Source organism: Pecten maximus, chromosome 8 (assembly GCF_902652985.1).
Source record: "Pecten maximus chromosome 8, xPecMax1.1, whole genome shotgun sequence".
Classification (NCBI taxonomy): domain Eukaryota; kingdom Metazoa; phylum Mollusca; class Bivalvia; order Pectinida; family Pectinidae; genus Pecten; species Pecten maximus.
In genome coordinates, this window is record NC_047022.1 from 28,830,349 (window position 1) to 28,842,569 (window position 12,221).

At 34.0% G+C, this 12,221-nt stretch overlaps 1 protein-coding gene across 3 annotated transcripts in view; it reads left to right on the forward strand.

Annotated features, from left to right (window-relative positions):
* LOC117333087 (protein yippee-like 1) overlaps positions 1-7,281 on the forward strand; it is a 61,381-nt gene extending 54,100 nt beyond the window's left edge. For all 3 annotated transcript variants that reach the window (XM_033892215.1, XM_033892216.1, XM_033892217.1), the window contains one exon: positions 719-7,281. In XM_033892215.1, the coding sequence (XP_033748106.1) occupies positions 719-808 (90 nt within the window). In that variant the 3' untranslated portion in view covers positions 809-7,281. The remainder of the gene's footprint in view (positions 1-718) is intronic.
* The last annotated feature ends 4,940 nt before the right edge of the window (positions 7,282-12,221 follow it).

Here is a 12,221-nt window from a genome sequence, read left to right on the forward strand (position 1 = left end):
AATGATAAGGAGATACCTATTGATGCTTGATTTGTTTGCGTTATTAACTGTGGATTAATTATAGAGCTAGAGAGAAATAGAGTCGTAGTATATAGCTAGCTATTACCTGTACTATAAGACTACTATTTGAAGTTGGCTTATCGATAGTCAATGGCTTACATTCTGAAACAAAATCTAGAGGTGACTGATTCCTTTCTCATGCATAATTGTTTCAAAATTGCATAAAATAGAAAGGAATCATACATTTATTATTATTTCCAAATTCTACAATTCAAATGAATTACCTCCCTTGTGAGTTATGCATTAGCAAGATACCTGGTAATTGGATATGACATCATGATAATTATGCTGCCATGACCACTTTCCTCCAATTGTCACGTAAATGTGCCAGACAGATCAGGAGAGACAGAGAAATCAAACACTTGGTGGGGTGTGAGATGTTTCTGTCTTGTATAGTAGAAAAAGTCTTCCTTTTCCATTGTATCCCAATCAAATACTCACTGGTGTAGAGATAAATTTAGTTATATAGCATAAACTATTGTATGTTTCTTTATCTGTGTATAAATATTCAATGTACACTGTGTATGTAAACCATGTTTTATAGACACACTATAAATTTTACTTGTAGAGATAGTAGTTGTATTGATATATCTAGAATTGTGACTTTTTAAGATTATTAACAAAAGTGTCGATATTAAATATTGGTTGTTACTTTCAGGAACATGCGTTTGAGTCTAGTCAGAAGTACAAAGAGGGAAAGTTCATCATAGAACTGGCACACATGATAAAGGACAATGGATGGGACTGATAGGTATATAGGGAGGGGTACACCTCCCGTTTGTCTTGTAGTGGGGGAACAAGGACCTATACTATAAGGAATTCCCCATCATAGACTGGCCTCATTGTTCATCAACCTGTGCTAATAGGACCAACGCATATAATCACACAGAACTTGCGACCTCCATGAAGGTCACTTTATGTGAAGGACCTTTCAAATGGTCACTGGATTTTTTTAGAGCTGTGAAAGGTTTTGATGATCTGTTAGAGATATTTTAAGGAAGGCCTTTGAAGACTTTTTTGAGATATTTTAAGGAAGGCCTTTCAAGACTTTGGTGACCTTCGAGGAAAGGTGAGATCAAGGACCTTTGAGAGGAATTCTTGACCTTAACATGTTGATCTTATGAAGAAGTGGCCGCCTTGGATTTTCTCAGATTTGTGGCATCATTGCTAGTAACGCTGTATTATGTTTTCAAGGCAAGACATGTTCCAGCATAAGTGAGCAAGGGCTGAAGTGACCTTGACTGGTGACCTTGTAAAACTCTATGTCACAACTTTTACCTTCAGTGTGGACCATGTCACATTAGTGTGACCCGTCTCACCAGGTGTTTGTGGACCATTCTCACCGGGTGTGTGTGGACCCTTCTAACCGGGTGTGTGGACCCTTCTCACCGGGTGTGTGGGGGCCTTTCTCCTTTCTCACCGGTGTTTGGGGACCTTTTCTCACCGGGTGTATGTGGACCCCTCTCACCGGGTGTATGGACCCTTCTCATCGGTGTGTGTATGGACCCTTCTCACCGGGTGTGTGGGGACCTTTCTCACCGGGTGTGTGGAGCCCTCTCAACGGGTGTGTGGGGTCCTTTCTCACCGGGTGTGTATGGACCCTTCTCACCGGGTGTGTATGGACCTTTCTCACCGGGTGTGTGGGGACCTTTCTCACCGGGTGTGTGGAGCCCTCTCGACGGGTGTGTGGGGTCCTTTCTCACCGGGTGTGTATGGAACCTTCTCATCAGTGTGTGTATGGACCCTTCTCACCGGGTGTGTGGGGACCTTTCTCACCGGATGTGTATGGACCCTTCTCATCGGTGTGTGTATGGACCTTTCTCACCGGGTGTGTGTATGGACCCTTCTCATCGGTGTGTGTGTGGTCCCTTCTCATCAGTGTGTGAACCATCCTCACCGGGTGTGTCAGCACGTCAGTTGATGTCTAACTACATATAAATGTAACATTGAGTAAGCTAGATTTGTATATAGGTATATATTATACACTTGTGTGTAAACATACCTACCATTTTCAAGTCATCAAAAATGTGAGAATGTGTGTGTGCATCACATCAAATCCATAGTTTTGTAGTGCATAGACAGTGATGTTCTATAGATCTCTGCATAGATTTAAAGAAATTTGTTACCAGGAAAACATGGAGCATACTGGTAGACGTTATTTGGAAAATTGAGTTATATTTTTTCTTGTCTCAAGCATATTTAGATTTTGTCTGAGAACCATCATAAAGCTACAATTGTCTTGTTTTTCCTACTTAAGTTGTCTGTCTTTGTTTAGGGATGCTGGTGATTTACAACAATCATACAAAATATTAATATTTGTAATATATAATGTATTTGTGGTAAAACTGAATTCAGTAGAAAATGCAAATTTTAAAAGTGTCAAGATCTGATATGGATTAGATATACTCTATCTTGTTTGCATGTTTTCATGGTAACATCTGTCTTTTTATTCATTATAAAATAACATCTCTAAAATCAGTTTTTATATTAATATGGTTTAAATTGAGGATTATTATGCTGTGATAATGTATTATAAACAAAATTGATCACATGACAATAGGCACAAAATACAACAATCATTAGCAGTGGAATATAACAGTCATATGAGTGAAAACATGTTAAAACATCCTACAGAGGAACTGAAAGGCATTGACCATCAATGTTTGATTCCAATTGGTATTTTGTGTATGTTTGAAAACGAACCAGTGTCTATCATGGTATGTCATCCAGTGTATCATGGTATGCGATGCTTTTTGAATATATTTGTGTTTACTGCCCAGTCTCTGGTAGTTGTCATTAGATTACAGTTAAGCGAGGGAAACGATGTGCTGGTCCAAGTTTCTCCGATGTTTCTGAGCTTATATTTTACCTTAACTTCAGTAATGCTGTGCCTATATAAGGAAATATCATTTAAGTCATAATTGTTTCATAAAACTGAAGCCTGGATGTTACACAAGATTTCTGTAGATATGTTTGGCCTAATGTGTGTGATTTAGTGCTCTCGTTCCTTGGGGCAGTGAGAATCTGTGATATTTATATAATGTGAGTGCATGAGGGAAATATAACAGTTGGTAGGTACCGATCTCGTACTCATGAAATTCTCAGGTATAATACATCTGTTTGCAGGAGGCAAAGTGTTATGATTTTCCAAGAGTTCGTGGGAAAGGGGCATAATTTCATTATAGTTGAGTTTGTTGGGGAGGGGATGTAACTCTAACTGCCATGGAAATTACTAGTGCTAAATATAACTTTGGGACAGCTGTGAAGACACAGTGCTATATTTAGAATGAGAAATTTTATAAATATTAACTTTGGTTATTTAATATAAATTACTATGGTAAATGTATTTCTGATGTATAAATAACTGTCAAAACTATAATGTGAAAGAATATCCATAATAAAAAAAGAAACCAGAGTTTAGGATTTTCTGCTTGGTATAATAATTAACCCTGAAGAATTTTTACTGACTTGATACAATTAGTAAGTCAGAAGAACATCTGTGATGAAAACTAATAAATCACTCCGGAGAAGTGATATAAAAAGCCATATCATGTTTTTATATGTGTTAAGTGTGTTTTAATGTCTTTGTATAAATCATGTGAAGTTAAAAAATCAACAACTAAGATGTTTTAATTACAAAGCTCTTTGTAAAAAGGTGTTTTATGCATTTGAAACTTTTAACAAGTTTTTTTTTCATCTTTTCATTAATGTACTTACTGAGAAGTAATATTTGTGAATCGCTTGATGAACACTGCTAGCTACCATCAGTTTGTGATGTGAGTACATGCAGACATAGAGTATTAACATGATGTGTATAGATCATCATTAGATATGATGGAGTATGATTACTTATGTACAAATGAGTATTTCATCGATCATGTTTGTGGTTTAATGGTTAGTTGTAGCTTGTGTAAAGTGGAAACATTTGTACATGTATATGACATAAACAGTATCTGTTTGAATGGCAATAGAGCTACCGTATTATGTAGAAAAGTTTTGCTAATTAAGAAAACCAAAAATAAAAATTTTATATGTAGAGTGTTAGGAACAGGTTTGGATCTCTGTTTCCAAACATCTATTAACACTTACTCACGATTGCTACATTTCATCATGCCTCAGTTAAAATTTTACACTCTTTGGTAAATAATTAATATAAATTGCCATATTAAGTCAGAAATTTAATGGCGTTCCATTCATCAAAAATAGATTATCTGTATAAGAAGGTTTTTATTTTTCCTATTGTTGTCACAAAAATTAGATACAGAGCTCGAGAATGTAAAACTACTAGAGCAGTTTTAAGATCTTTTGAAGTTCTGACCTTTGATTGATGTTTTAATGTGGTATATAGTGTATGACATATAGTGGTAAAAGTCAGTGGTTAATTACCAAACGATGTAGTGTTTTCAGTGTTTTATAGTGATAAAAATGTATTTTTCAGTGGCTAAAAGTGATATTAATATAGTGTGTTCTTCAGTGACTAAATGTGATATTTGTAGTACGACTGTGTTGATGACAAATTATGTGGTGTACTACTAGTTTAATTGATATCTTACAATCTGTTCATTTCCATATTTTTTTTTGAAGTGCAATAAATATTCTCCCATACAAGCTAAAACATTTGGGGCTCAAACCTTTATCAATCAACATGTTCATTTTTTGTATATAAATTTTCATTAGACAATTTTTCACCGTTTCAGATTGTATGAAAATTTTTTGGAGGATTTGAGAATAGGTGTTGAGATGAAAATGTGACCAGGTCATTCTGAAGACAATTTGTGATAAAAGTTATTTATTTTTCCAGAAAAAGAAAACAATGCTTTCAACGTTTTTCACAATGTATATGTTTTCTATTGTTTTTTTGTAACATCAAGTTATGTAAATATTGCTATATGGTTGCTTTCAGTGTTAATAATTGGTCTTGTTCTTGTATGCTGTATTCATTTACTTCAGACATATTCGATCAAGCCCTATATGTTGTTTACGTTTGTAATATTTATATCTAAATTTAGTTGTTACTATAACAGTACAGGAACGTTGTGTTAGTATCACAGCTACACTTCATCAGATTTAAGTAGATCCTTAACATAAGTTTGTAACCTGAAGTAACATTGTTTAAGTGGGATGTGTTTGAGAAGCATAGAAATCTGTCAACATTGTTTAATGATTTCAATCTATAAAAGAAAAAAAAATCGAACTTTTATCAATATATATGTCAACAATCTCGCTCCATTGGAGTTGCCTCCCTTCCACTGCTTTTATAATGGTCATGGTCACTATATAGTGATAGTATCGGCTAGAACTCATCATTTACTTCACTGGATTATATTCTACCTGAAAAGGAAGTTGCATTTAAATTCACATATTTGAAGGACGGTTCCTTCATATACACAATTAGCCTATATATGTATGTTTATAATTATGGAAACTCAATATTCTCAATATAATATATATAATATTCTGATTAAAGTAAACCAAAGTCTTTCATAAAAGTAAAACATTTGCAACATAACAAAACACTCAAATAGAAAATGAAATAGGAATTAAACATATAATAATAACGTCTGTTATTTACAATTTTCAGTCCATTTCAGACACAGTTTAATGTATATGTCAGAGCTGTAATTGACTATTATTAGGTTATGTTGAACCATGATAATTCTGCTCTTGAAAGTATTTTCAGCTGTGTATTACATAATTTATACCGTCAGTTTGGGTAGTTAATTAGTAATTAATGTTACATTATTAAAATTCAACAAACAATTTATTTTGTTCTTACCCACAGGGTCTTGGCACAAATTCCAAACCTACAGTACATACATATGTATGATATATATATGGACCTTAGTCGGAAATTCAGGCCAAATCTCTGTAGTTTTGCCAATATATTGTTTGATCACCCTACACAACAGCTAATTTACAAACAGTATATTCTTATGCTTTGCTGTCGTTGATGTACAATTAGTGTCCTGTGTTTTACTTACCTAGCAGATGACGTACAATGGTATGTCACGCTTACCTAGCAGATGACGTACTATGGTATGTCACACTTACCTAGTAGATGACATACTATGGTATGTCACACTTACCTAGCAGATATCGTACGATGGTATGTCATACTTACCTAGCAGATGACGTACTATGGTATGTCACACTTACCTAGCAGATGATGTACTATGGTATGTCACACTTACCTAACAGATGACGTACGATGGTATGTCACACTTACCTAGCAGATGACGTACTATGGTATGTCACACTTACCTAGCAGATATTGTACGATGGTATGTCACGCTTACCTAGCAGATGACGTACTATGGTATGTCACACTTACCTAGCAGATATTGTACGATGGTATGTCACGCTTACCTAGCAGATGACGTACGATGGTATGTCACACTTACCTAGCAGATGACGTACGATGGTATGTCACACTTACCTAACAGATGACATACTATGGTATGTCACACTTACCTAGCAGATGACGTACTATGGTATGTCACACTTACCTAGCAGATATTGTACAATGGTATGTCACACTTACCTAGCAGATGACGTACGATGGTATGTCACGCTTGCCTTGTAAATAACATACTATGTCACGCTTGCCTAGCAGATGACGTTTTATATCACTCTTGACTAACTGATGACATACTACATCATGCTTGATGTCACCTGTGTTAATATAAGTCACATGTATGTAGATGATTGTAACTGGTGGTATCTTAGTGGATACTACTATAACAAAGGTCCATGTACCAAAATCACGTCACTTTTCCACTATCACCATTTCATTTTATGATGTTATAAGTCACCAACTTGTTAATCAAGTCTTGTATCTGTTATGATTTAGGTGATGTACATAGGAGATGTATGGATACTTATGTTTTGTTAATGCAATGTTCAATTTTTTGTCTCCAAGTTTTGTTAGTGTTTAACAGAAATGCTTTATTATATTGTTTTGCGTGTTATTGTGATTAGTACTATTTCCCTATGTTGTCTTTCATATTACTTATCGTTAGTACATTGATGTACGGCCATGAGGCCATTGTGGATTGGGTGGACAATCCTTGGTTACCACAGCGGCCCTGTTTGTATGATACTATATATATAGTACCGACCAGGGAACTGTGAGGTAACTGATTTGTATAGTATAACATTAACTTATACATTGTCATGACATTTTAGCTTGACGGCTTGCAATAAATACATTTTAAAACAAAACATTGTCTGGAGGTTATTTTTTACCAAAGAGGAGAATAAACGAGACTGGATTGATAAAGATTTTTTATATGCATTAACCCGTATAACTGATGTTAACCTGCTACCGTATATAACTTATCAACATGCATTGACCCATCAACCTATATAAAGTATTCATATCATTTGACCTATAGAGCTTATTTATGTCTGTTGACCTGTATAATTTATCTACTTGTATTGACCTATGTAATTATTTACGTGCATTGACCTATATTATTTCTTTACGTGCGTGACCCATATAACTGATGTTAACCTATATAACTTACATATATATATTTACGTGCATTGACCTTTATAACGTATTCATGTGCATTGACCTATATAAGTTCTTTACGTGCGTGACCCATATAACTGATGTTGACCTATATACATGTAACTTACATATATATTTACGTGCATTGACCTATATTACTTATTTCTTACATTGACGCATCGACCTTTATATAACTTATTCACATGCGTTTATCTATGTAATTTATCTACGCACGTGACCCATATAAACTGATGTCAACATATACAATTTCATTACATGCATTGACCAATGTCATTTATTTACGTGCATTGAGGCGTCGACCTATATACAGTATAACTTATTTACGTGCATTGACCTATACAACTTATTTACATTATGTATATGCATTGACCTGTACAACTCATTAATGTGTATTGACAAATATCACTTATTACGTGCATTGGCCTTTATAACGTATTCATGTGCATTGACCTATATAAGTTCTTTACGTGCGTGACCCATATAACTGATGTTAATTACCTATATAACTAACATATATGTATTTATGTGCATTGACCTATATTACTTATTTCGTACATTGATGCATCGACCTGTATATAACTACTTGACCCATATAACTGATGTCAACCTTTACAATTTCTTTATGTGCATTGACCAATGTCATTTATTTACGTGCATTGAGGCGTCGACCTATATATAACTTATTTACGTGCATTGACCTATATATCTTATTTACTTGCAATGACCTATATAACCTATTTATATGCATTGACCTATATAACGTATTAACGTGCATTGACCTACAAATGTATATAATTTCTTTACCTGCGAGACCCATGACACTGATGTTGACCTATATAACTTATTTACATGCGTTGACCTATACAACTTATTTACGTGCAATGACCTAAATAACTTATTTACTTGTGTTTATCTATATGATTAATCTACGTGTGTGACCTATATAACTGATGTTAACCTATATAAGTTATTTACGTGCATTGACCTATATAGTGTCTACGTACGTTGACCAATATAACTGACGTTAACCTATATAACTTATTTACGTGCGTTGAACTATATTACTTATTTAAGTGTATTGACCTATATAACTTATTTACGTGCGTTGATTTATATAACTTATTTACGTGTATTGACCTATATAACTTTTTTACGTGAATTGAATTATATAACGTATTTACGTGCATTGACCTATACAACTTATTAACGTGCATTGACCTATAATAACTTATTTACGTGCATTGACCTATATTATTTCTTTACGTGCGTGACCAATATAACTGATGTTAATTACCTATATAACTAACATATATGTATTTACATGCATTGACCTATATAACTTATTTCGTACATTGATGCATCGACCTTTATATAACTTATTCACTTGCGTTTATCTATGTCATTTATCTACGCGCGTGACCCATATACATGTAGCTGATGTCAACCTATACAATTTCTTTACATGCATTGACCAATGTCATTTATTTACGTGCATTGAGGCGTCGACCTATATACAGTATAACTTATTTACGTGCATTGACCTATACAACTTATTAATGTGTATTGACAAATATCACTTATTACGTGCATTGGCCTTTATAACGTATTCATGTGCATTGACCTATATAAGCTCTTTACGTGCGTGACCCATATAACTGATGTTAACCTATATAACTTATTTCGTACATTGACGCATCGACCTGTATATAACTTATTTACGTGCGTTTATCTATGTAATTCATCTACGCGTGTGACCCATATAACTGATGTCAATCTATACAATTTCTTTACGTGCATTGAGGCGTCGACCTATATATAACTTATTTACGTGCATTGACCTATACAACTTATTTATATGCATTGATTTCATACAACTTATTTGCGTGCGTTGACCTATATATCTTATTTACTTGCAATGACCTATATAACCTATTTATATGCATTGACCTATATAACGTATTAACGTGCGTTGACCTATATAATTTCTTCACGTGCGAGACCCATAAAACTGATGTTGACCTATATAACTTATTTACATGCGTTGACCTATACAACTTATTTACGTGCAATGACCTAAATAACTTATTTACTTGTGTTTATCTATATGATTAATCTACTGTGTGACCGATATAACTGATGTTAACCTATATAATTTATTTACGTGCATTGACCTATATAGTGTATTTACGTGCGTTGACCCATATAACTGTTGTTAACCGATATAACTTATTTACGTGCGTTGATTTATATAACTTATTTACGTGCATTTATCTATATAACTGACGTTAACCTATATAAATTATTTACGTGCGTTGACCTATATTACTTATTTACGTGTATTGACCTATATAACTTATTTACGTGCGTTGATTTATATAACTTATTTACGTGTATTGACCTATATAACTTATTTACGTGCGTTGACCTATATAACTTATTTACGTGTATTGACCTATATAACTTTTTTACGTGAATTGACCTATATAACGTGTTAACGTGCATTGACATATATAATTTCTTTACGCGCGTGACCCATTTAACTGATGTTAACCTATTTAACTTATTTACATTCATTAACATGTATAACTTATTTCGTACATTGACGCATCGTCCTGTATATAACATATTTACTGATGTCAACCAATACAATTTCTTAACGTGCATTGACCTATATAATTTATTTACGTGCATTGACCTATATTTTTTTACGTGCGTGACCCATATAACTGCTGTTTACCTATATAACTTGATGTATTTACATGTACTCTACGTACATGGCCAAGATTTCGTACTTTGACGCAACGACCTGTATATAACTTATTAACTTGCGTTTATCTATGTAATTTATCTACGCGCGTGACCCATATAACTGATGTCAATCTATACAATTTCTTTACTTGCATTGCCATATACAATATGTACCATTTATTTATGTGCATTGGGGTGTCGACCTATATGTAACTTATTTACGTGCGTTGACCAATACAACTTTTTTACGTGCGTTGACCTAAACAACTTATTTACTTGACATGACCTATATAACTTATTTACTTGTGTTTATCTAAGTAATTCATCTACGCGCGTGACCCATATAACTGATATTAACCTATACAATTTATTTACGTGCATTGACCTATATAATTTATTCACGTGCATTTAAGCGTCGGTCTAACATAACTTATTTACGTGCGTTGACCTATATAACTTTGTACTTGCGTTGACCAATATAACTGATTTACGTGTGTTGATCTATACAGCTTATTTACTCCAGTATACAACCCCATTGTCGTGTTCGTCTCTATTCTTTTTTTTTAATAAAAAGCTCAAAGCTTTCTTAACAAGCAAACGAAGGCCTGAAGGTTTGAATGGGGAATAGTAGTATAATGTTCCACCTCGGTACTACACAGTATCTGGATACATGTACGATTGTAGTTAATGGTACTACACAGTATCTGGATACATGTACGATTGTAGTTAATGGTACTACACAGTATCTGGATACATGTACGATTGTAGTTAATGGTACTACACAGTATCTGGATACATGTACGATTGTAGTTAATGGTACTACACAGTATCTGGATACATGTACGATTGTAGTTAATGGTACTACACAGTATCTGGATACATGTACGATTGTAGTTAATGGTACTACATGTAAGAATGGTAGTAAGACGATTGGATAAAGGCTAAGCTAAGCAACATCTTGAGCTAGATTAAAACGTTTAAATGATATTAATGAAGTTAAAAAATCCAATATAAACAAGGCAGTTTCACATCCTTATCAATCAGTATTGAAATATTTCAATACTGAATTCGAGGCATGTTAAACTCTTACTTTGTCTTGATAATGTTATATGTATGTAGGGGTTCCTTGTTAACAAACAAAACCAGCTGCTCCTTTTGTAAACAGGAAATAAAATCATATTTGTAGTCGAGGAGCGAGTTATTGGATGCCTTTTATGCATTTACAACTACCTACATTGTACAAGTAAGATATTGATTTTAGACACCGAACAAACACATTTAAAAAAAATAAAATAATGGACTTTCCTCGCGTCCAATCAATTTAAGACTCGATTCGCATTGTTGTAATGACATGTGTGGAACCAAAACAAAACCCCTTTAGTTAGCTGTAACGTGCGGCAAGAGTGATCCTTTTTACAATAATTTAGCCATTTCGGTTAAGTTGATTATGTAAATGCAAATGGAGGCAAACTTATGATGGACGATTTTTTTTCTAATCACATGGATTCCCCATGCCCACGGTTGGACATTTATATATTATTGAATGGGCATTGCGTCTGTATGCATAGTGTGTTTCTTATGCTTTGACTAGTTCGGTAATCGTCCAGTTGAATCTGACACTGGTATAGCCATTTAAAGTTCGTTATGTTTTATTCTATTGTTTAAAAAAATGTTACACAAGCGTTGACGATAAAGAGAAATTATCTAGGAATGTTGTCGGAATTCTCTGCTTTTCATACCAATAAGATACGCCATAGACGTCTTCATGATTGGAAAACAACCATTGATGACTGACCGAATGATCTCATTCTGTGGCTTTTAAAACCAATGCCATCCACGCATGTTCCAGCTTTGTAAAATAAGAACAGAAACACAAGTC